A 26,489-nucleotide genomic window follows, 5' to 3' on the forward strand; every position below is an offset into this window, starting at 1 on the left:
GGTTTTTATAAACCCATCTGCCTTCAGTGGGAAGGTAAAGCCAAATTACTTCTCTAGTCTGTCCCACTACTACCACTTTCATTGGCATCCTGCATATTTAGTTGATCGTATATAAATGTGTTGAACAAAGTAGAAAACCTATTAAAAAAAGGTAATTTTTTTTTTTTTTGTAGAAGTGTATTCAAATCTAGTTCCGTCATCTAATGTGTAGCCTTCTGCAGGAACTTGCTGCCCCTTGGGCTGAGAGGGGAAACAGAGAAGGATTATGGAGCACAGGCTGCAGAAGGGCTGCCGGAGCAGCCTGGTGAGGGAGAGGAGCAGCAGGCTGTTGCAGCCTGGGATGGAGCTGAGAGAGCAGAGTATGTGCAGTCCTTGCTCAGTGCAGTGAGTGTTTTACGCCTCTGTTGTCTGAAGTGACTACTAGCTGGTTATCTTAATAAAACAAAGTTATCTCTGTGTTAAATTGATCATTAAAAGGTTGGCATTGCAATGAAAGCATGCAAAATGCTGTCATTGTGTGTATCCCACGTGTATGACCATGTGCAACACTTATTCTGAATGTGCTACTAGAAAAGCACACGTAAATGGATTAAAAATAGCAAAAAATAACACCAATTTTGGCAAAATTTTACTTGTGACATCCTTTGTCATTTGGGGTGTGTTACAAAACATGCTGATTCTTTGAGGAAAGGTAGGTGAGTTCTGTCATTTATTCTTTGCTATATAAAAACAGAGGAGGGGTTAAGAGAAGTGGTGTAACAGAAATGTCGATCATGGAAACAGTTTTGAGGGCAGGGCTGTTGCAGAAAGAACTGTCTTCCAAATATTCATTAAATTGGGATCTTTTCTCATGTAGTGATTAATTTAAATAATTTTCTGTTGTCTGTGACTGTGATATATCATTGAGAGAAGGGAAGAGGAACCATTCTGCAAGTGTTTAATAAACAAAACCTTGCTAAGAGAGGAAGGGAGAACTATTTTCCTTCTGTAGGCTCTGTATCCTGAGAGGAGGGGTTTGTGTTCAAAAATCGAGGACAAAATAATAGTTATCCTATGTAAATAATATGTAATATAATTAATTATAGAAATACTTAGTCTGCATTTTTTATCATTCACATCTGTTTTTTCACTCTGTATGGCTGAGACGCAGCGCTGGCCTGGCTGCCCGGGGCTGCAGGAAGGGGTTGCCATCTGCTGGCAACCACCCACTCCAGCCCGCAGCAGGTGTGTGCAGGCTGATGCAGGGTGACTCCAGCAGGAGAGATTTTGTGTAGTGGGACCTGACTCCTGAAGTCCTGGAGAAGTTGGATGACTTACTGTGATCCCAACAGCTCAGTCTAACTTGAGCAGTAACAAGTATCACGGATTTTGTGTACCGTGGACAAAGCGAGGTAAGATGATGTAGGTGGGTGTGTGGCTCCTGCTTAGGAAACAGCGTGAACCTGTTGCAACGGCCAGATTTAACTAGTGCATACGATCTGTGGCTACTCTGGAAAAGAGGAGGCTAATTAGGCAGTCTTGACCCCTGGTTTTGTGATTCAAAAACAGAACTAACTTCTGAAAGCAAAACCCAGCAAATTCTGGGAGCTCAGTCTGGGGCAAAATATGTTCTCAGTAAAGAACCTACAGAAATGAGAAAGGTGGGAGGATTAAAGTCAAACACACACAAGAATACGTGTTTCTTCCTGTAGATATTGCTCCCAGTTGCTCAAGTGATCTGAACAGTAGCCAAAATGCCAGTGCTCAGTCATTTTTGAGCTTCCCTGGCTCGTGCACACAGGTACCCCAGGCTGAGGACAGTGAGGATCAGGTGCCCTACTTCATTCCCTGTAACTGTAGTAGGATTCATTTGAACAAGGGCAAAGACACCACAGAATGAGGAAACATTCAGCTTCTTCAAAGCCCCAAAACTCTAAATATATCTTTCCTGAGAAAAGTTTTAAGTACAGCATATTTAATTTGTTTAAAACAAACAAACAAAAATCAACACACCTTTTTCTGTGGGTATAGCTCCAGTGCCTCAGCAGACTGATGCAGTAGAGCATCCTCTGGGTTCTCTGTAAATCTGAAGTTGCCCTGTCTGTCACAAGAGGGTACTGCAGCACCAGCGTAGCAGCTGCTGTTCACACTACCTTTTCTTTAGCGACTTGGTGTTTACAGTACATATCTAGCTAGTAAAGCTGGCTGTGCTCTTACAAATAAGATACAGTTTTTTAATCTGTGCATGGAAGTGGCAATTTTTGAATGTTTTTAAGAACTTAATTTCTGGTTGGATAAAACTTGATAACATTTTAATGACTTTTCAAGGCTTTTCAAAGCTTTTTTGAATTAAGTGATTTGTTCTGGTGATTTTTAAAATGCATATTTTCCCAGCACAGAGGATTAATTTAAGAAGGAAAATATAAGCTGTAGAAAAGGTAAGGAACAAAGATCCATCTCATGTTCTCCCACAAGTAGATGGACTGCAAAAGGAGGGGTCACCTCCACAGAGATACAGAATCCAGGCACACTTATGCCAGAGTCACCTGGAAAAGGAGTGAGAAAATGACTTGACAACTTGTTGTCTATAAAACGCAGTGGAATGTTGAACCAGTCCCTCCAGGAGGACAGTGTCAAATCTTGCATCAAGATCATACGGGTTCAGCTCGCATTCAGAAGTGGTAAGTTTGCATTGTGCAGAACTCTCTACCGCTCATGCAAATGCTGTTTCCTTACAGCTGAGACTCAGCTGGTAGGGTCTGGTGTATCTCCGCTGACTTTAGTATGTTTTTGCTTTATCTGAAGTTGTTTTCTTCTGGTCTTGAATTTTGTCCCCTTTAACTAACTGCCAACCTTTTTCAGGCTTGCCTTTTCCATTTCTTAAGGAAAGGGAGTCCTCATACGTACAGACAAGAGCAAGATATCTGTGGGTATTTCTCCTGGGAAAGGTTCGGTTTAGGGTGGGTCACTTCAGGGCACAAACTCCAGGGCTGGCTTAGACTCAGTTTTGTTGTAGTTTTTTAATACATGGGAAAATAGAGAATAAAAGATTCTGAATAAATCCTCCATTTTGTTCTAAAGATGACATTGAAATAATCTTGCTCCATTTTATCCACTGTTTATGATTAATTGGAATGATCAGATGAAGAAATAAATTACTTAAATCTTAAACACAGCATTTTAGAAAGTCTTTTACAATTTATGTTAATGAATATATCCTTTTTTTCATTAGCCAGCTCGTGTTTTGCCATTGTATTCCTTCCTGGCATGATCTAATGTTCTTTCAGAGAACACAGTAATATCAAATAAAAATGTTTTCAGCTGGTGTATGACTTTGCTCAGCACATGAGCTGAAATCATACAAGCCAGCATTTGTTTTTGAATGCAGTATCTTCAGTCTAATAAGTTGTTTTCAACCAGGACATTCAGGGCTGAACCAAGAACTGGAACACTCATCACAGCTGAGCACTTCAGTTATTTGTTTTTCAGGAGTTAGAACAAAGGAACAACCAAAAGTGTCATTTACTATCCAGCTGTTTCACACCCTTTGTCTGGGTACAGACAGGGCATCATGGTACCACCACCAACCCAACCACTTGAGAATAACGAACCCCATATGTACCTCTTGTTGTAGCATCCCTCATTGCTCCTGGCCTCCTGCACTGCTGCCTCCCTACTTCATCCAACCTCTGAAGGACGATTTTCCTGCCCATTTGAGTCTGAAATGGTAAAAATGTATCCTGAGCACTAAACTTTTAAACGTCACCTTCATGGAACAGATGCTCCTAGAAGCTGTGCTAAGGCACATGGAGGACAGGGGTGTGATCTGAGGCAGCCAGCATGGCTTCACCAAGGGCAAGTCCTGCCTGACCAAGCCAGTGGCCTTATATGATGGAGTGACTGCATCAGTTCCCAAGGGGAGAACTACAGATGTTGTCCATCTGGACTCCTGTAAGGCCTTTGTCATGGTTCCCCACAACATCCTGCTCTCTAAACTGGGGAGAAAGAGATTTGACGGGTGGACTCTTTGGTGGATGAAGAATTGTTTGGATGCTTGCATCTAGAGGGTAGTGGTCAATGGCTCAACGTTCAGATGGAGATCAGTGACAAGTGGTGTCCCTCAGGGGTCTGTAGTGGAACCAGTGCTGTTTCGTATCTTCATCAATGACACAGGCAGTGGGATCGAGTGCACCCTCAGCAAGTTTGCAAACAACACCGAGCTGAGTGGTGCAGTTGACACACCTGATGGATGGGATGCCATCCAGAGGGACCTGGACAAGCTTGAGAAGTGGGCCTGTGTGAACCTCATGAGGTTCAACAAGAACAAGTGCAGGGTCCTTCAGGTGGGTCGGGGCAACCCCAGGTATCAATACAGGCTGGGGGATGAAGGGATTGAGAGCAGCCCTGTGGAGAAGGACTTGGGGGTGTTGGTTGATGAGAAGCTCAACATGACCTGGCAATGTGCGCTCACAGCCCAGAAGGCCAACTGTATCCTGACCTGCATCGAAAGCAGTGTGGCCAGCAGGGCGAGGGAGGTGATTCTACCCCTCTGCTCTGGTGAGATGCCCCCTGCAGTGCTGCATCCACCTCTGGAGTCCTCAGCACAGGAAAGATGTGGACCTGTTGGAACAGGTCCGGAGGAGGCCACAAAGAGATCAGAGAGATGGAACACCTTTCCTATGAAGAAAGGCTGAGAGAGTTGGGGCTGTCCTGCCTGGAGAAGAGAAGGCTCTGGGGAGACCTTATTGCAGCCCTTCAGTAATTAAAGGGAGCACATGAGAAAGATAGATGGAACAGGTTTCCCAGAGAGGTGGTTGATGCCCCATCCCTCGAAACATTCAAGGTCAGGTTGGATGGGGCTCTGAGCAGCCTGATCCAGTAGAAGAAATCCCTGGTCACTGCAGGGGGGTTGGACTAGATGACCTTGAAAGGTCCCTTCCAACCCAAACTGTTCTATGGTTCTGTGATTCTAAGAACAGTCCCTTTACAAGTGAGGGGAGCTGGGCAAAAGGAGAAGAAATCAGTTAGGCAGCAGCTATGGCAGTCATTTATCCTGTTCACTTTAATCCACCTCTGCCCTTGTGCCACAGGCGATGCTGGGGGAAGGGGGCAGCTCTTGTGTGTGCCCTGTTATGCTGGCCTGAGCAGGGAGAGCATTATGTATTCAGGTTTCTCCAAGCACTTCAGACATGAAGCTTCTCATTTCTGCTCTGTCCTTGCAACCATCAATTAATTGCTAGTCTTTGGGATGAGATTTGGAAAGAATTTTCCAAAATAGTGCAAATGGCATTGTGTGCCTTATCTTTTTGCCTGGTACCCTACCTCTAGCAGATCCAGAGCCAGAGGAAGCTTTTCAGGCCAGTGTCGGTGGAAGGCTGGAAGAGGTAGGGTCTGGAGCACAGTTGGCTGCTTGAAGGTAAGTCATGGCCACAGGTACTGCAAAACAGTATGGGGTCTGTCCTTGTATTGGGGGTGGCTTCAGGCTCCTCTCAGCTTTTTGCCAGTGGAACAGACCAGTGGCAGATGTTGCGACTCTGGCACCTGGCCACTGCCAAACGTGCATCCCCTTGCCTGCACCGAGGCCTCTTCCTTAAGCTGTTTGCTGCATACAGGGTGCACTACAGGTTAACTTTTCTTATCCAAAGCAACAGAATGGAATAATTAACTTCATGTGTTTGTGATAGCAGAAAAAAAAAACACATGGAAAATGCAGCTTGGTAAGGCTGGAATTTTAACTTGTGCTTAGCAGCTCGGTCAAGAAGTTATAATTCGGTGCAAATCTGAGCAACACATTGAACGCCTTTAAATTTTGAGGAAAATGCCATTTTTCTTCACCTGTAACAGTAAAAACCACACCAACAGGTCACACTAATGTATAAAACATAAAAAGCATCCTCCAGAATGCTGACATTTCCCAAGTCATAAATCCCATGGTGATTTATGGTGTATAATGGGTTGTGTTTACTTCCTGAATAATAATCACTGGAGAGGGAGAAATTCAGTGAAGTTTTTATCCGAAATATCTGAAACTTGTCCTGTTGCTGACCCTGAGCTTGGGTAGCTTTGGTTGCTGGGCTATTCCTGGGAGGTGTTTGGTTTCCTGCGTGCCCTTCAGTTCAGCAGCAGGCGAAGGTGCGTAGCACTTGGTTGGTCAGGGCTCCAGAGCTGCTTTCTGCCTCCAAATATCTGTGGTTAAGTATGCCTGGCTCTTTGTTCACATGCTGCCATCCCCTCCGTGTGCTGTGGGGCAGGTAGTGGTCCGTGGGCTCGGCAGGCTGTGCATAACAGGCTGGAAACCCCTGGTCAGGCTACGGTGTGTGTTGAGACCTTGGCTACTGAAGTGGCAGTTTTGAAACCTGGCATTGCCTTACGTGCCACGGTTTTGTAGTGCAGCTCACCCTCCAGTCATCTAAAGCTCAGCACTAAGAAATCCAGCTGAGATGGTTTCTCATAAGTTATGTGTCAGGCAGATTTATTCACAGCAATTATCCCTGTGCCAGCTAGAAAGGTATTTACCAATCACTCAGCAGCCATTGAAATCAAACTATACAAAGACAAAACCCACATTGTTACTGATGTTATTTTTAGACACCAGTGGGGAACTAATCCAGAAATGACCAGAATTGAACATATAGATGCGTGCCCTGATAGTGCAGAAATGGTGCTATCCATTATATTTACAGCTTTTTTTTATCAGGTATCTCAGCATTCAGCTGAAGTGCTCTGCCAAGAGAAATGATGCATACACTCTGAGCCCTAGGAAATAGTGTGTGGAATTAAATATTTAGCAGTTTAATAAATGGAGTTTTTCAGGTTTTCAGTTGCATAGTTATCAAATAAATCAACAATCAGTCTTTATTTTCATGATGTAAATAGGAGTGGAAGTAATCTCAAGCAATTTTTAAGGTAGCTTTCAAATGGTGTGACTGACAAAATGCATCTCATTGGACAATTTTTCCACACATAAATCCGTTCTGTGAATGGAATAATCTGATACTTTCTCACATGTTAGTCTGCAGGTTACAAGAGAGTATGGCAAAGTAATAAAACAATTCAGGGCATATAAACATAGCTTTTGATTTGCTGGTAAATCCAGGGTTTTTAAAAGGAAAAAGCTCAACTGAAAGAAATGCGATTTTAAAAAAATTAATACCAATATTACAAAGCTATAAAGATTTTATTACTTGGATCATTCCTTTTGTGAGGATGAGTTGATATGTCCTTCTAATCTAATATGAAGCAGTGTAACCTGCAGTTAGTTATATGAATCGTATAGGATTTGTACAACTGAAAACATTTCTTTGCCAGTCTACTGAATGCTGTGTGTAGACTTTCAGATGTTAGAAGGATGGCTAACAAAAATATGAATTTGACATTCTAATATTTGATATCTAGCTACTGGTGAAATTACAGAGACTTGAGTGTACTCTAAACATATTAGCTAGTTAAATAATAAATATTGCCAACTTTCTTTGCAAAATGGTGGTATTTTAATGAGGTGTTCTGACAATTTTTTCCCAAACATCAGACACTAAATCACCCTGATTCAGCAGAAGTAGCATAACAAATGCTGCATCAGTGTTGTTGTTACCAAGCAGTTGATGTTTGCTTTCTCTACTGTATTCCCAGCATTCCAGGGGACTGTGCTATAAAGAAATCATGTCTCGGGTACAAAAGGGGAAGAGTTTGCCTCTTACTGAGGTGATACCTGATTATTTATAGCTAAATCTTTCCCTAACATATTGTCTAAGAACATAGCACCAAATCAGTGAGAGGAAACCCGAAGCTCACAGAGCTGTGTTTGTCTGCTTACCGTAATACCCCATGTCTGCCAACACAGGACAGTGGGTGGGTTGAGAGATGGGGAGATGCTGTAGTTTCTGATGTTAGGTCTGTGCCCGTTATTGTTACAGCAAACCAAGTTAACCACACCATGTTGTGGCAATGTTTCTGTTGGCCTTGTGGCCCCAGTGTTAGGTTAGCCAGCTGCAAAGCTCCTATATAACCTGTCTACCTGTTAGGGAGCTGTACAGATACATTTCTACTAGTGTTGGCTTGATTTTTCGTGTTTTCTTCTGGATTCGACTCTGGCTTTAATTGCCTCCTTGCCCATTAACTTTCTCTGAGCGCTCAGCTGTCGGTCCCCTCCGGGCTCAAGGGCAGATGCTGCGGGTCCTGTGTTTCGAGTGGCAAAGGCACCTGCTGATGCAACAGCTCCGGCAGCTCCCCAGGCCTCCCCTGGCAGTTTTGGTGCAGAAGCAGTTAAATGGCTTTGACAAGGATGGTGTCAGGTCTTTCAAACCATGGCAGTCTCATACAACTCCTTTGTATGACTGAAGAAATAGCCAAAAGACAGCGATCAGTGGAATAATGTACTTTGTAATATGAGGTGGGATACTTTTGAACACAGCTAGGGACATTGTTCCTTCCAACCCTTCACCAAAGCTTTGGCACACAAACAATCAAGCAGCCTGTGGAGTGTCCTCGCCACTCCCCATGGCCAGCGGCATGTGCGGCCGCGCTGGGGAACAGCAGCAGTTTCTGAACGATGGCATTCATAACTTCCAGCCAGCCAATGAATCCAACAGCAGCCTCGGCTTTTGTTTTTAAACTTTTTTCCCCTTTTTCAGCAAAGTCACATGGATCTGAAGAAGAGATAATCTAATATTTTTCTAAAACATCAGTACTCTTTTTTCCCCTTAAAATTGCTTTCTTTTCCAGAAGGACTTACAGCCCTGCTGCCTTACTCAGTTCCTCCTCCTAATTTTGGCCCTAATTCACTTCAAGCACTGAAGGCATTTAAAGCATTTAAAGTGCATTCCTAGCTTTGAACGGTTAATGGGCCTGAAGGCAACGAGACTGCTCAAAAGACTGCTTTAAGTGAGATGAAACTGAGTACCTCAGTGAACTGAAGGCTAAAACGGAGATCTTATTTCTGACCACAACTAGCCATCTGAGTCTAACTCTGAATATTGAGTATTTCATTATCCCAGCACAGCACAGAGGAAAAGGCATAAACAAACTATAATGTAATTTGAAACACAAATAAAAATGAGGGAAATTGTTTTTCCTGTGTATCGTTCTTCAGCAGGCAAAAAAGTAGATGCTTTTTTGCCACGAATAATTTTCTCGAGTTTTTTCTTAAGCATTGTGTACCCTCCTTGTTTTTTATATTTTCAAACTGTCCTGACTTTTTTTGGCTGTTGGACTGAGATCTATTGTAGAATTTAAGTCTGCAGTTCATTCCTCCATTCCAAACAGAAGATGTGTTGTTTAAAATAATGTCTATACTGTTATGCTATTTTTTGCTGCAGTTACGACTTTTATATCCTTAAGCTCATGCTTCAGACTTGCAGAATGATACTTAATATGCTTACAGCTAAATCAGGGTAGTAGTTAGGAAAACTGTTGTGAACAGCAATGACTCTCTGTCCTTGCTTAAGGCAACTAGGCCTGGAAGGATCCCAATCTGTGAAGGTCAGATTGTCTTGTTAGGAATACATGGTTCCTGGTAGAAATTATTTCCATTAGATCAGATGTATATATAGAATTAGCAGAACCAAAACAGATAGGATTCTTACAGGAACAGCTATGCAGCCAATGAAGCTATTGTATCGGAGATATTTTTTTTTCAATAAATCTTGCACAGAGAACAGAATCGTATTTCTTTTTACAACAAATTGGATCTTATCCCAGAAAGTCTGCTCTATAGCAAAGCTAGACAAAGACTGTAAAGCTCACATTTTACTCATCTCTCAAAATGATGTGATACACTGAACTGTGCATGGCATAATAAAATGTTATATAGCCCTGAGTTTTATTTTAAGAGTTTAGCCATTTTGGATAAGCAGTAGTGAAATCACTTTGTTTACATGGCGCTTGGGGAAAGGAAGGTATTTTTTACAGAGAACTCGCTTGGTGAAGAATGCAGAGAACTGGCAACAGCCAGTAGTGGAGGTATACTAGGCATATTCAGTACAAGAAAACTTCAGTACTTGGAGAACTTGCCATTTTGGTTATTGTATTAGCATACCCATTTGATCAAACTGATCTCTAGAAACCAGTGGGATTCCTTTGACTAGTTTCCCTGGGCAGACGAACATGATCTTTGAGGGGACACATTAGGCCTTTATTATGAAGTACGCGTGGATCTGGAGATGCTGCAAGTGCAGTCACAACCCCTGGGAAACCACCAGTGGGAAATTCTAGAAAGCAGCACGTCCCAGAAATTCTGCTGGTTTTCAGACTATGTTAAAATTTATGAAAAAGAGGTTATCACATGATTGCTGTTAAGCGGTAGCCAGGAGTTACAGTCCTATGCTCCTACTAGAGGAAGTGGGAGTTTGATCCCTCAGCCAGCCGAGTCCCTTCTGCCAGTAGACACTTTTTGCTATGGACCTGGTGTTAGTGGGCAGACAATAAAGCTCAATGTTTCTGTTGCTTCTGCAGAACTGGAGATAATGCCTCAAAGTGCCTGCTTTGAAGTATTTCATCGTACAAAAAGAGTCACAAGAACCAAAGCAGCAGTGAGCACAAGCTGACTGAGGAACAGGTTGGTCAAGGTATCAGTCGCAGAACTTGGTGAAAACTTCCTCAGGTGACATGACTTGGCTTCAGTTATTTTTCTGTAATCACCATCTTAGAATTAATGCCAAACTCAAAAGACCAAAAGATGGGGGCTCTTTTTAGTATGCAATGAAACCAATCTGTACAAAGCTCAATTCATCACCGATGTAAAACGGCTGTCTTCAGTAGTTTTGCCAGAGCTGAATGTGGCTCAGCCACATTGTGTGTGTGTTAGCATGGTTTCTAAGATACTGATCACAGCAATACAAATAAATTGTATTTAAAATATTCCACTGCCATTGTTTTTGGTTTTGTATTTTGGTTTTGGGTGTTGGTTTTTTTTTTAGTTTTTTGTTCATTCCAGATGAAAGTACTCTGCAGATGGACACAAGTCGTATGTGGCCTAGGGCCCACATTTTCCATTCTCGCATCCAGGGCAAAAAATATTATTCCTGTAAAAATAGCCAGACATTTAATTGTATTTCATATGGGTATTTTGAAGGCTGTCTCTTCCAACTGTTTTGTAGGCATAGCATTGGACATGTATCTGCACCCTTCTGCTCTGCCTCTGCGGCTATGGAGTAGGCAGGGAACTGAGATGGGGTCCCTGGAAAGCAGCTCCTGCGTTCAGGAACAGACCCTTCCTTGGTAGGGATGGGGATTGCATTTCCATTAGAACCAGTTCCCAGTTCTTTCAAAATTAAATAATTGAGTTATGAGCCTGCTTTAGAACAAATTAGATCATGTTGGTATGAAAAGCCAGTATTTTTTCTACCTGGTGCTCTAGAATCTAACTTTGACTTAATTCCTTTTCTGCAGGCTATCTCATATAATAGCTCCAAGGAAGATGTGACCTCCACAGCCTTTGTAAGACATGAAACAATTCTGAAGCAACGTGATAATTGAAATTTAATTTTTTATGTAAAGTATTTAACCTTTAATCCACAAGCACATAAGAAAGGGATAATATCTTTTTAAAAAGATCTGTATAATGTGTTTCTGAGCACTGTCTTGTCTTCTGGGAGACCACAACCAATTCCTCTGAACTACACAAACATCCAGATTAGATCTCTTAAAAACATCCTGTGCACCTGCTATGTAGAATGGCTTTTGAATTTGTGTCGTTTTCCATTTCAGAAACACACAGGAAGAATCCTGGTTCCATTTAGTATCTAGGCACAGCTCTGAAATGGGATTATGTATAAGCTTGCTGAATGTTAGGTAACATCCTCCCGTGTCTGAAAAAAAGCATTTGGGTAGCGGCTTTTTGCTAACGTGGTGCATCTGTGTGTTCCTCTGAATGTTCTGTACAGGGCTTCATTTCCTTAATAAACTCTGAGCAGGTTTCTTATGCTTATTGGTCAAAAACTGTGGCCAGGATCACTCCAAGGGATTCTTATACGGAGTTCTCCTCTTATGTGATACAAGCTGTTGTGCAGTTTGTCCTTTGGGCTCAGATCTGGTGCTCGTCTCCATGTTTCTTCTCTTCTGAATTAAAGACAGTTTGCAATGATTTATCCTATTTAGGACAAGATCATTCTCAGGTTATTTTAGGAATGTGCCTCCCTTGAATTTTGTTACCCAGTACCCATAGCAGTAATTACAACCTGTGACTGTTCACTGTAACCTTTCAGAGGGAAGATGCTAAAGGTACCTCTGTGCTTTGTGGAGTACAGGATAACATGTGATGCTTAGCAAGTAACTAATAACTACAGAAATACATATACAGGTACTACTGAATAGGACTTGGCTTGCTTTTTTGATAGGAGAGGGACAAGAGAAGACACGGGACCCTAAGAATGACCTGGATCCTTGTCACCCTCTAAATATGTGGACGCACATAAATACTATGTGAACTTATCACGTGGTGTTTCATGGCTGTAAAAAGGGCAAAAACTACTTTATGGTCTTGTTTCTCTCCCTTTTCAAAAATTACTCCCCTTTATTCAGCTTTCTCTAAAACAGATGTGCAGTTGCAGGAATAGGAAGAGGTAACCCTGAATCCCTTGAACTCCTGCCTTTTTAGACAATTGAATGCATATAGCCAAAAACTGGCATCAGTGAGCAAGGCAGCTGCAGCACATTCCAAATATTGCTCTATTTAAAGCATCCCAAGGCTCACAAGAACAACTGCAGAGGCAAACCTTAAAACTTGCCAATACAACCAGCAGAGGGGGGAATGGCTGAACCAGGTAAGATGCACAGTTAAATGTGAATGTAACGATGTATTCCTAAAGTTCATAAATATGAGCAATGTCATGTGAAAATACTCAGCTACTTGTATTCTTGTATGATATGCTATATATTTTACTTTTGGTAAGAAAGTGTAATCAGTTTAAAAGCTAATTCTGTTAACAGCAATGAGTTTGAAGTAGCTTAGGTTCCTCCTGTATTTCTGAATCCTACCAGTTTTGTTTTCTTCAGGTTTTTTTTGTGGTTGTGATTTTAAGTTGACTAACATAATTAAACGGAACTGTGTAAAATCAGTTATGTTTGACAGCATTTTAAACATACTCTCTGTGCAGCTGAAATCTGAGCGTAATGTTAAGTGAACATATGATGATTCAGGTTTTAGCTCCACAAAGCCCAAGTGGCAGAGCAAAATGAAACTTTAATAATGACCTTTTCATTATAAGTACATTTCCACTTTCTCCAAGGAGAAAAGGCATTTCATAAAAATGCATTTTATATTCATTGTTATTTTCTATTTACTTCACTGTAAGAGGTCTGGATGGTGAAACAACTGTAAGTTTAATTACGGTGTTAGCTGTGTACACAGCTGTGTATAATTTTCCGTGTGAAAGTAACTTTGTATACATCTTCATAGCTATATGAAAAGTTTTTAAAGACTTATCTCCCTTTTTTTGCACCATTACCATTGGTATCTAAGGAGGAGATTGGAATTCTATTAAACTCAGATACAACAGGATACTGAATGCTGTTTCTTAATTTTTCTTTCCATAGATATCCACAGAAATTATACTGACACTGGTATTTCACCAGGAATTAGTACTTAACTATATTTTGCATTGGTAGGGCGTGTATTGTTGTTTGTGTTTTAAATAATAAAAAAATCCATAATCATGGATTTTATGGCCATAATCATGCAGACAGACCAGGCTAGCACCAGAACCAGCACTGGGGTGGCAGCAGGAGTCACAACGCCGGGGCAGCTGGGCTGGACTGCCTCCTGCCCAGCCCCGGCGCGCCCTGCGCAGGGGGGCAAACGCCTCCCTGGAAACATCGGGGAGCAGAGAGTAAGGGCTGGGCAGCCTTGCTGAAATTAATAACTGCAGGGTTCGCATGATTTTTTAATATGAAGCTGGCAAATGTCATCAACACAAAAGCCCGTCCACATCAGCTCTGTTGTTAAATTAGATTTCAGGGCACCACAGCCTCTGTTGGCAGTGCATAAGGACATGGAAAAACTCATCTGTTGGGGCTGGCAGCTGGGACACACACAGGAGGCAGGGTCCCCTGGGCATGCCCACACATTCCCTCCTAGTCTGCTGATCAGTGTGGTGTTCAAACTGCCATCCCAGTGATGGGTTAGTGGTTGGCTTTTGTGCATGCATGTGTAGCCTATATGAGATAAAATATAAAGAAAACTTCTGTGAAATTCTGAGGAATTTTGGAGCAGGGAACATAAGACTGCGAGTTTGAGCTTGGCATTCCCAGAACTAGATGATCTTTGAGGTCCTTTCCAACCCAAACCATTCTATGACTCTGTGATTCTTTACCTGCCAAGCCTCCGCCTGTTCAAATTGGGAGTTGTTCCACGTGGTGGTGTGGGGTGCCCTTGTCAGCGCAGTCAGACCCAGACATTTCAGGGGCAAAGGCAGCTCAGTGAGACCACAGGCATCATTTTTCTCGTGATAGCTGGCAGGAGTTTTGACCAACTACAGACAGCAAAACCAAGCCCACTTAAGCTTCTGGATAAAAGGTAAGCCCCAGAAAAATAAGATAGCGATCAGATAATCAGTGTATTTAGGCTGTACTTAGCTTGGAAGCCTGTGCTGCTATACCCTGTAGTTGAGGGGTCCTTGGCTTCACTGTGGTACTTGGGCATCCTGTGGTGGACAATTCCGAGAACTTCCGACCTGTGGGAGTGCAAAGCTTGGGAGTCTCTCTATCACATGCAGAGGAACCCTGCTGTCGCACAGCAAGTGCTGTGTGTTTGCTGCTCTGCCCAGCCTCTCTCTGTTTATTTTGAGATAAATTAATGTTTGAAGTAGAGAAAAATTACTATAATGGGGGCAAAAAGAAAGTAATTTGTAGCTAAAACACCAGCTTGCGTACATGGGTCACAGTAAGATTCCTTTATTCTTGCTGCCATCCAGAATTAGCCTTTTGATTTCAGCAGGCTCTGGCTCAAACCCCAGAAGCCAGGGTTTGTTTCCATGGTCTGTTTGAAAGCAATACTTGTGACTGCAATAACCCACATTTCTCTCAGTATTCTGCTTTCATGTGCATTCATTTAAATAGTGATTATAATGAAACCTCATGTTTCAGGGTTTTAGCTGATTACCTGCAGGTGTCAGTAAAGATTTTCTTTCTTTCCAAAACACAGTTGCTTAGAAGTATTGTGTTCCTCCACTGCTAGTTCCTCCCCACCCATCTCCACCTCAGGCTGGAAAGCAGAGAGTGCAGATGCTCTCTTTCTAGCTGTTGGTGTGCACAGCCTTGCTCCATGGTGAGGGTAATACTGATTATCAGATTTAGACTCAGAATAGTTTTCCCTTGGACCAAATATTAGGACCTTGAAGTTTGTCACCTTCTTCTGAGGCCCTGTTAAAGGGTTACCTGCTCAGATATCTCACGTGGCCAAGCCCAAGCCTTGAGCCTATCTTGCACTTCAGTTCTGCTCATGGCATAACATATAGTCTTCCAAGCAGTTGCTTTATTCGAACTCAAGTCTTGGGGTATCTGTCCTGTGACATATAGATCAGCGCAAATGATCTCATGGTCATTTCTGTTTCTTAAACTATGAAACACAAGAACTCCCAGTGGCTCCTATGAAACTCTATCCCTTGGAGCCAGCTGCTTGCTGCCTCATGACAAATGCAGGGCACCGCATTCCTGCTGATCCACCGGGACTTGCCTGCCTCTCTTATCTTACTGCATTTAAACTGCATCTCGTATAACAAAACACCATATTCAGTAGACACAACAGCAGCTCAGCAGAGCTCTGTCAAAGCTCTTCCATGTAGCCCAGCAGGATCCAGCCCTTTATTTGTAACAGGACCTTTAGAAAAAATGACAAGTAAAGAGAAATTATTCCCGACAGAAGTAGCTTTACCTTACAAAGTGTCAAAGGAATAACAATCTTTAAATGAAAGAGGTAAGGGGCTCCCTTGTGGCAAAAGGACACCCAGTTTCAGAGCAGGATTTTATCTTTTTGCTGTGTGGTTGCTTACCTGTTTTATACTTTCATGGTAGAACTTGTAGATTTTTCTATCTCTATGTTCTCTCTTCCCCTCTTGATAGATATGCCATGCAATACCATGGCGAGACATGTTTGTGTTGTGCATAGCTTTAAAAGAGCAATGTGGAAAACCTTAAATTATTAAGCATTCCTCCAAAGTCTGTCTGCTTGATCTAAACTGTGCACGGTCTTGTGAATAGTTTTACATTATTTATTAATCCCTTCAAAAACCTGCAAATCTTTTAACTACAGAAAGATGTGCTTTAAAATGTTGTAATATTATTGGTAAGTAATATGATCTCAAAGGTTAATATGCTGCTTTCTGGTAATTGTAGCAAAAATTGCAGGAAACTGGTAGAAGGGTCTTTGAAATTCTGATGCTGTATGGAAACATATTTAAATAAAACACTAGTCCTGCTTTCTGTATACTCCTTGTAGCAGCGTTACCTGCTTTGGACTCCATGTCTCCATCTAGTTTTTTAGCTTGCTCTAATACTAGTGGACAATACAGGCAAGATGTCACATGTTTGTGCCTCACCCAACTCAGCCAGGCAGGTGAAAATTCTTATGTTATTTTTTTTACTTGAAAGGGGGGAGCACCCTAGCAGTGGATAATTACATCAACCCTAGCTACCCCGTAGCGCTGTAGTGACCGGATAGGAGAGGGCTGGGTCAGGCTCTGTGTGGAGAAAGCACAGAGGTGAGCTGTGAGTCCCTGGCACGCCGCCACTGACAAACATCCTGTTGGGGTGGGGTAACTCATACAGCATCCCCTCATTGCAGCCCCAGGCACATTGATCTTAAATGGGTGCAATGGTAAATAATCACTGTATTTCTGATTTACTGTTGCCAACAGTCTAATGAGACTTCTAGAGGTGTTGTACAGGTCAAGGATTGAATCCTGAATCTGCCAGGACAGCTGCTGTCAATAAAGTCCAGTACAGATGTTCTGGTGACCTCTGGAGACCAAGGACAGAACCGTGCTGCTGTCTCCTCCCTGTACCCTGCTTCTTTTGGAAGTGCTAAGCCTTGTACCTATCTGATTGCAGAGACCATACTGTGGAAATATCTTTGGGCTTTTGCTCTGTATTCTCATTAGGAGGCCTGCCAAGGTTTAGTGACTCCACACTAAAAATACCAATCATAGATAACATGGCCTAAGCTTACAGGTATCATTTTGCTCTGTGATAATCATGTTTTTGATGCGTTTAATTTAGTGAATTCAGCATCAGTGTAACGTGGCCTTTCTGAAGACGATCACCTTTTCTCTTTCAGCCCAAGTCCCGCTTTCACGTCTCGTTGTACCCATACTCCTTGCAGTTGGCTGGATAGTGGGTTGTGCGCTAATGGTTTACATTGTCTTCTCCTGATGGAGGTAAGTGACTTGTACAGTATCACATACCATCCATGCTTTCCTTGGTTTGCACTGCCACCTTTTAAAATGTGATTTTCTTTGTTTTACAGGACAGAAGAATTTACAATTATGTTGATTAGAAGAACCTGGAAGTTAAATTGAAATTTATAATTACTACAATATGTATAAAATTAGTTATTTTTAATATCAGTCAACACTGTAAACATGGTGTACATGTTTTATCTACAGCAAAGGTTTGAAATTCTAATTAGAGCATTAGGAAGAATCATCAAATCAGTTACCCAGTTTTCAAATGGCTTGTAATTGAGCGAGTAGTTTTTGGAGTCCAGGTACCTGCCTGTTTTAGGTCAGATATCTGCCTGTTCTGCAGCCTACTTTGTTGTTGCCTCCTTGAATTTAAGCACTTTTGGAAACAGTATTCCTAGAGGTAGTGATGCAGCGGTTGGCAAAAAAAGTGAGTTAAGCTCATTTGTGAGATGTGCTGAGCTGGGGGGGAAGTATCTCAATGTATTCAGGAAAGCTTTAAGTGAGTTAAGACAATTTTTTAAGTTTTGTAGTGAAAAATAAATTATTAAATTTAAAATATTATGGTGGTACACTCTCCCTGTCCCGAGATCTGAAGTACCAGTGTCTAAATAAATTTTCTGAAATGACATTATCTTCCTTTTTTTAAAAAAAGCAAACAAACAGTCATATGTACATACTAATATGTAAATCAAAAAAGTCCTTTAGAAAATGAAAGGTAGACAGGGAAAGTTATCTGGAAGCAATGCATCCTAAAATGCGTGAGTCGGACTTTCTAAATCCTAAAATATTTGTTTTTTATTTAATAGTGTGTAGATAAATATGAAAGTAACTGCTGATCTCTTCTGCTTACATGATGTTCAGGTCCCAGTTTTGTATTTCTCCATGGGCAACCAATCCAGTTCTTGTCAAATTAAATGCCACTGGACACGGTGGGCACCGAACTGGATCGAGACCATGCAGAATTCCAGCCCTATTTTCTGACATGCCAGCAGCTCCCCTCTGCTGGCATCAGACAAAGTGCAATCCAGGGAGACTGGAGACCAAAGGTGGAATTCAGAATGAAACTAAATAACTAATCTGGAAAAAATGCAATGCAATAGGTGAAAATTCCATTTCTATACCTCACAGGAACTGTTAAAAAGCACAAATACAGGACACAGAACTGCTGGCTGGATAGCAATTTTTGGAAAAGAGCCTGGGAGCTGCAATGTATCACAACCTCAATTCAGGTCATAACCTTGGTGTGAAAAGGGAAACATCTTGGGATGAATACCAGAAAAATGGCCTGAAAGATGCATGAAATCATCCCCCTGCTCTACCAGCAGTGGTAAGGCCTCCCCGGCCTACTGCAGCTGGCTTGGGCACCACAGGAACCAGTTGTGGGCTGATGAGAAGGAACTCGGGGCAGAGCAACAAGAGGGAACTGAGGTTTGTAACATTTAACTAGTGATAAAATGAGCACACAGGAGTAGTTCAACCTAGAAAAGAGCAGATTGAAGAAAATGTATCTTAAATATGTCAGACTTTTTGAAAGAGGAAGGGAATAATCTCTTCTTGGTGATACACAGGGCAAGAAGTAATGAAGAACAAGTAAGTGAGATTCAGGTTGTCCTTATGGTAAAGCCATGGAAGTACTGGAATAAATTTTTAGGCATAATGATCAATATTATTCTTGCTTATTGGAGGCCTTTGAGAAGAGATAGAAAACGTTTGTTGGGGATGCTGCAATGGTATAGGTGATCCTGTCTTGGTGCCTGAGAGCAACTGTTTGACATCTCCTCATGCACAAGCCTCCATGACTGCAAGTACTCCCATGAAATTCTGCAGGACCGTTTGCGGAGAATCACAGAATCATTTAGGTTGGAAAAGACCTTTAAGATCATCAAGTCCAACTGTTAATCCAGCACTGCTGAGTCCACCACAAGCCATGTCCCTAAGCACCACATCTACACATCTTTTAAATACCTCCAGGGATGGAGACTCAACCACTTCCCTGGTCAGCCTGGTCCAATGCTTGACAACTGTTTGGTGAAGAAATTTTTCCTAATATCCAATCTAAACCTCCCCTGGTGCAACTTGAGGCCATTTTATCCTGTCCTATCACTTGTTACTCTGGAAAAGAGAAAAAACTGACTGATGGTAACAACAGGCAAGTACTACTTCCAACACTAGGCTTTTTGGCATACAAGGAAAACATTTTAATGCTAGTTGCAGCATTAGGAAAAGTCTAACATAGAATACGAGATGAGCTGCAGATCATGCGTGTGGTGTTTAGGTAAAGCTGTGTGAGGAAAGGCAGCAGTGCTATTAGAGCAACGAGACTGACCAGGGAGTCTAATGTTCACATGAATACGTTGCACGGTTGCCTGCATCTAACTATGGACTGTGTAGCCAAAAGGGCTGAGCCTTCCATCACATATTTAATGCTTTAACTTCTTGTGTTCTTAAAACCTCCTAGATATTTCCTGATTCCTTAAGAGAAGGAAGAGGCATGAGAGAACCGTTTCTTTAGTTTGATCCAAGGGGTGGGTGGGCTGATTCTCTGAATTTCCCAGTTTTCGTGCTCTACTGTCAGCGTGCTCACATGCAGCTACCGAGGCAGTTCAGACTCACCTATCAAACAAGGGCAGAAGCTGAGCGGGTCACGGGGCGTTAGCTGAGATACGCTGTACCACACAAGTGCTGGCAGGTATTGCACGATGTACCAAAATGTAGTGTACTAAACGGCTTGCCTTGCAGACGTCTGAAGATGATGTAGTGTTGCCTGAATCAGCCTTGGTATGGTACTCTTATGTCTTTCTTTAGAAACTTGGCCTTACGTGGCACATCACTGAATATCAAACCTCTTATTTAGCTGCTACCAGCTAAGCAACTTCAAACTTTTTAGAAACAGGCAAGAGTTAATTTCTTGTGAGGCCCGGGGAAGTATTTTTAGCCTTATTATGGGGAAAATTTCTTGGAATCTATTGTTATGAAACAGAAACATGTATGTCCTTCAAAAAGAAAACATGACTTATTTAAGGTTGGGAGGCCTGTTGTACAGCATAGCTTGTCTAGAATTGTGGCTCAGACTCGCTGCGATCTGATTATCTTGTATTAGGGGTTCTGCCTTTTTTTGATTTTCATTGGATATAATTATATTCACCCACTAGATAATGTGCCTTGAGATCTTTGGTGACCTGATCATTTAAATCAGAAATGATCATCAGGCAATCTGAGCCACTGCATTTTCACAGACAGCATTGAGCTTTTGAGCTCGAAGACTTTTGTACTAAAACATTTCCATTCTCAGGAGACAAAATCATTAATAATTCAATCCCCAGTTAAAGTAGAGAACTGACTGTGGGAGGCATGTCTTGAAGATCTTAGCAAGATATATGTTTAAGGAAATGTGAAAAAAGTCTTAATAACTTTTGATGGGGTTAGATAAAGAAAAATTTTTTGACTCCTGCTCATGTGATTTGTATCATCTTGAGAGGGGCAGATCAATCAGATGTCCTGTCTCCATCCGTAGTCAGTGTCTGTTATCCTTTAAGAAAGGAAAAAATGCAGAAATACATTTGGCCATAATGCAACCATGAATATTCCTTTGCAACTCCAGCAGCTAATAACAGAAGCACTGAAGTGTGACAATCAGTTTCGGCAATTGTCTTAACACCAAGTTACTTCGCCCGTGAATAAATTGAGGGCAAAGGGGCGATCCTGTTTCATCAAATGCCCTGAAAGAGGGGATAAACCATGCAGTCTCTTGGAGGGCTGGAGATTCCCAGTCTCTGTGGCAGCTGCTGCTTCCATGTGAGGACCTCCAGCATCCCCAGCCATCTTCTGGTCGCTTACGGATTAGAACATCATTCTAATTTGCTTGTACACTAGACTACGCAAGCTAAGAGGCTAGTTCAAACACACATCTAAGCAGATACATTATCTCATTTTAAGGACCAATGCCTCATTTTCTAAGACTGAGACCATCCAGACTGATACTAGCTCTGACCATCCAAACTCTAGACAATAGGGAGGCTCTTGGAGACACAGGTTGCACATGTAGTTCAATTCTCTAGTGTTTTTTAAAATCTCCCAGAAAACCCTGTGTTGAGATATTAAGTGATTGCCATTATACAAAGTCCCAGTCTACATCCTGTCTTACAAGCTCATTCTTCCTTTTGCGAGTGTACAAAGCAAATAGTGAGTCTCTTACCATGCACAGCTTGTCAGCTGTATCTGGTTTGCATTACGCCAGCAGCGCGATAGAGCCAGCAGCACTCTCCCACAGCTGCTTCGCAGCATTGATCTTGTCTCCGACCCGCACAGCTGCAGCACACCCCTGGACAGGACTGCAGGGATGGGCGTGCGAGCTGCCTGCGAGCTGCCTGGCCACAGCTGCTGCCAGGACAAGGAGGCACAGAGTGACTTCACAGTGACTGTGTACTTTTTTTTTTACATTTCAGTTTATTCACCAGGCACTGATGAAAGTAGTTCTGAAAGATCTAGTTGACCCAAGCGGCTTTTTCAAGTGTCTAACAACATTTGGCATGAAATGTTTAAAATGAAAATGTTACAGAGCTAAAATATAAACATTACAATATGTTTTAGCTTTACCTGATTTTTGGGAGCAGAAAGATCTGGTTTGGCAGAGCAAAACAAAATAACTTTCTAGATTGGCTTCAATATTGTCAAGCTGACTGGCTGCATAAAAAGGAAAAGAAGTTCCTGACAGTTTGGTAGAGTAATAAAAAGAGGATTTTTCCAAGAAAATATGCATCCCACACCCTGTTTAAAGTCCACTGACCACTCTGTGAAGTGGCCTTTTGCAACCACCTTCAGGACAACCCACTCGGGTGTCTTTCCATAATGAAACTATACAACGCACTGCTGAATCTTCCCACACTTGCAGGGGTATATTGGGTAACAAAAGGTTTCGGGTTTTTTTCTTCTTGAAAAATAAAACAAGTGTCTGGGTGCTAAGTTTTTTCTTGCAAATGGAGAGATGCTAGTGATTTAGGAGGAGAAGAAGAAAACATACACATTCAGATTTCTTCCAAAATCCAGGTGCATTGCTATTAAAGTGTGGCGATAGCTTCAGTTTTTCTGTCAGTATGTGCCAGTACATAGAGCATTTGTGTTGTTATGATGCTGGAGAGGGCTCTGGTTTCGTTACAGTATAATGCTGCTGAGGTCTGAAGAGCTGTATCACATCACCCGAGACCCAGTTCTTGATGAGCAAAGGTGGCCTGCACACCTCTAGGGTGGGCACCTTTTCCAAGCCCCTGTTTCATTTCTATTGTTTCCTTCCAGATAGGATGATGTTTTCTGTGATCTAAGATGAATTTTACTAATTAATTTATTATTCTTCTTTTTATTTACAAAAGGTAAGTGGGCACATTTGGGTTCCTAGTGCTGCAGAGAACAGTTGCCAAGTCTGTACCATGGCCTCCTACTTGGCTTTCCTTGTTACCCACTGAACAGCTATTTGAATAAGTTGATTAGGGATGAGTCTCTGTCTGCCTGTCCCGGGATGCTGCGTGTAGCTTCCTGGTAACTGTTCCAGTCTCAGGCAGGCTCGACTGCTCGACCCAGCACGGTGCCCACGCTTCGGGCTTGGGCCGGGAGACCCTCCCTGCCCCGCAGGGAGACAGCCTGGAGGGGAGCCTCCCCCAGGGACAGAACCTGCTGGAAGGGCGTGGAGCTACAGGGGCTCTGAGGGGCAGGGTGTGGCGGGGTGTGCTGTGGCTCCGGCTGTAGCTCCAGCTGTAGCTGCAGCACCAGCACCTTGCCCCAGGGCAGGACCCCAGCCAGGCTTGCCCTGAAGCTGCCTCTGGGATGAGTTTCAGCAAGGGCTGGCCCAGGCCTCAGCCCTGACCCCACCCCAGGCCTGTGGTGGGGGATGTGTGGCCCAAGCCACCTAAAGCCTGGTTTTACCTTTAACCTGTGGCAGAGATGCAGCCACCAAAGGTAAGAGCAACGCTAATTTTGTGTTAATGTTGGATGTGGCTCCTTAAACCTGTCATAACAGGAGCGCATCAGACCACTGGGGCATGAAACTCAAGTACTTCCAAGTACAGCTGTAATGGTATTTCTTACTGTGGGTAGAAATCCGGGCCTAACTCGGCTCCTAAGTTTGCAGACCCATTCCTGGCTCCTACCCGAGCGTGGAGTGGAGGCTTTGCAGCCTTTTTCCTTTACTGGGTTTACTAGCACATGATTAATTACATTTGCTGTTAAAAATACTTTTTTTTCTACAAAGCAGCCACATGGGCATATCCCATATTGGGTGCTTCATATTGCTGGTAGCAGTTGGCAGGTCAGACTTAACAGAGTCTTTTGCTCTTAACATTCACATGGGATCTGGGTGTGGTGAGCAAGCAGGACTTACCAGAGAGCAGGACGAAGGATCCCTCTGAGGGGTTGGGGCCTGTCCTTCATCTCCAGCCATCTCTCCAAAGTGCCTAGTCTGTTCCCTTTCTCTAGAAAGAGGGTTGCGGCTCCTCAGTCATCTGCAGAGATGTCAGCTTGTACCTGTCTGCAGTCACAGCACATTGATTAAAACGCATCAGTGTTTAACCTTTTTACCGCAGCAGTGCTACGAGCCCCTCCAGATCACAACCTCTTGAGCCTGGTGCTACACAAGGAAGTGTAATCAGCGACCATTTCAGTGCCACTGATTTATGAGTTGAGGTGTAATGACAGACTAGAGGGCAAATAAGGTTCACACCTATGATGGCCTTTTCTTTTGTTACTTATGAAGTTGTACAATTTAATTAATGATTGTAACCCCTTGTATATCAAGAAAGCTGTGGTCATTGGAGACAGTCTTAACAGGATGAAGAGTTACTCCACCAATATTTTGTGCCTAAAGCTGAACTATTTAAGGCCGATTTAATAGCTTATTGATTTAATTATCCAATGGTAGCTACTAGTGCTCTGTGTAAGTATCTTATTCTGGGTGGTAATGAAGGGAGAAGGTCACCAGAGAATCTCAGTACTTGGATAAGATCCCCTCCTGGAAAAACGCAGTTAACTAGCATTAGGAATGTAGGGCTGACAAAGACATCTGGGTTTATTGAGTCTGGTCCTGAAAGCTGTCCTTGACAAAGGTAGGAAGTGATTCTTGTAAACAGCTGAAAACATTTTGGAGAGCCTGTAGCCTTCTGTGGTTGCATCTGGTTGAAGATGCACTGGACAACTGGTTTATTCAGGGAAGAGCCTGGGAGGTACCAGTGGCTTCCTCACTGACACAAGCTCTTCCATAACAGCAGTTGTGAGTTATGCTTTCTGCCATCCATTTTGTCTGTTACCATACCTCATCATGGTGATTAATGACTTTGCCTCACTTCATCGCCTCATAGCTGGACTACAGGCATGTAATTCACCTGGGCATGAAGCCCAGTCTGTAAAAAAGTCCAGCGTAGGGTAGGAGGTCTCAACACCAGCATGACAACTGTCTTCTGCTCCTACATTATCTTCCCATAAAATACTATATCAAGTTGTCGGTGTCAGTCCTTACGTTCAATGCTCTAACTGAAACAGTACCACAATAACTAAACAATTCTAGATGAAGACTATAACTGACAAACCTATTTTTGAAGCACTCTCTAATTACCAGAAGGTGACCTGTGCAGGAGGGCGATCTTTCTCAGGACCTGGTTCAACTCTGGATCAAATTCTGACCTCTAAGGTCCCACAGAAACCACATTATAAGATTTTCTATGTGCACCATCTTTGACCATGTCTTCTCCAACATGAATCTATAGCAATGCCTGTATATAACTAAGTCAAAGTGGGTGCTGTATTGCGTGTCCACTATTGTAGTGAGAAGAACAGTAGCAAGCTTATTCTCATTTAGTGTTCTGCTGGAGTATCACGGTTGAGATACAAGACTTGGAATAGATATGGGATGTTTGGTAGCAATCCCTTTACTTAAGGAAGCCTTAGGACAATAAAATGGTCTGCTTGGTAGCCTTAAATGTATAATCTCACAAAGGATTATTCCAAACTTTTTTCTTGTTTTCTGTTTGTCCCATTAGTGTAATATCTAGTTGCTACGTGAGGCTCTGCACGGACAGTGGAGGACACTGAATGGTACTGTTGTTGCCAGCAGATCCGTGTAAAGCAAGCTGTGAGTGGGAAGTCTGAATAGTGTCAGCATGAGGAATTTTGTCCCAAATGTATAATTGATAGATTCTGGTGTGTTCGTAAGATTTTTGGATGGTACCTGTAAAGGCTCTAAAGGGGTTGCATTGTTTGGAAGTCAGTGCACATATTCCTTTCCTGGATACAGCAAACAGTGCCCTTACCAGAGGTAATAATATTTGGTGCAAACTGTACTAAACATCTGTCCTTACACAGCAGAGTCCCAGGCAATGCAACAGCCAGCTGAGCCTGCGTGAGGGAATTAATATAATTTCATAAAAAAGGAGGTGAGTAGGACTCCAGGGCACAGATCCAGCCTTCTGCCTATTACTGAGTCTGAGAGGTTGGTCTGAGCTCATTAGGACTCAATTCTATTAAACACTGATTTGATGAGGAAAATATTTTTTTTCCTGTCTTGAGTCACCACCATCACTTCCTCCCATATTTGGTTCTGGCATCTTGATACATGATGTGACAAGAGCAGCTTAAGTTAATGAAGACCAAAGGAGACATCAAGATGTGTGGAATCTGAATAATTTGGGGAAAATCTGCCTGCTGTCAAAACTCAGTATATATATATTTTTTTAACGATCATTGTTGCCACTTTTATTTGTTTTCTGAGCTGACTGCTTTCTGTTCTGTGGAACGTTGCTCCAGTAGAGTGAAGTTGGTTGTATTATATAAAGTAAGTCCAAATTTTTCTATGCTTACTCACAGCGTGAGGGGCTCAATATGTGCGTCTTTGATTCTTCTGGAGAAGAAGTTATTCCAGTATTTCCTGATAAAATACTTGTGGACTTTTTTTTTTAGGTTAGTTAATTTAATTCTCAGATACATTTTGAGATATTTATTCTCATTCTGTGACTATTACAGCTTCAGAATTTATTTAAATTTTTTTTTTTTCTGTACTTCTTTAGTACTGTAGATGCTGCCAGGGAGCTGTGTTCCTGTAGCAGTCTTCTTTATTGCCTTTCTTACAGAGTCTGTAAG

At 42.4% G+C, this 26,489-nt stretch overlaps 1 protein-coding gene across 1 annotated transcript; it reads left to right on the forward strand.

The window, feature by feature from the left end:
• The first annotated feature begins 12,696 nt into the window (after nt 1-12,696).
• STRIT1 (small transmembrane regulator of ion transport 1) lies at nt 12,697-17,515 on the forward strand. Its single transcript, XM_075098311.1, has 3 exons — nt 12,697-12,737; nt 17,246-17,345; nt 17,435-17,515. The coding sequence occupies exons 1-2, from the start codon at nt 12,725-12,727 to the stop codon at nt 17,338-17,340; spliced, it is 108 nt and encodes a 35-aa protein (XP_074954412.1). The 5' UTR covers nt 12,697-12,724; the 3' UTR covers nt 17,341-17,345; nt 17,435-17,515.
• Nucleotides 17,516-26,489: the final 8,974 nt, after the last annotated feature.

Source organism: Phalacrocorax aristotelis, chromosome 7 (assembly GCF_949628215.1).
Source record: "Phalacrocorax aristotelis chromosome 7, bGulAri2.1, whole genome shotgun sequence".
Classification (NCBI taxonomy): Eukaryota; Metazoa; Chordata; class Aves; order Suliformes; family Phalacrocoracidae; genus Phalacrocorax; species Phalacrocorax aristotelis.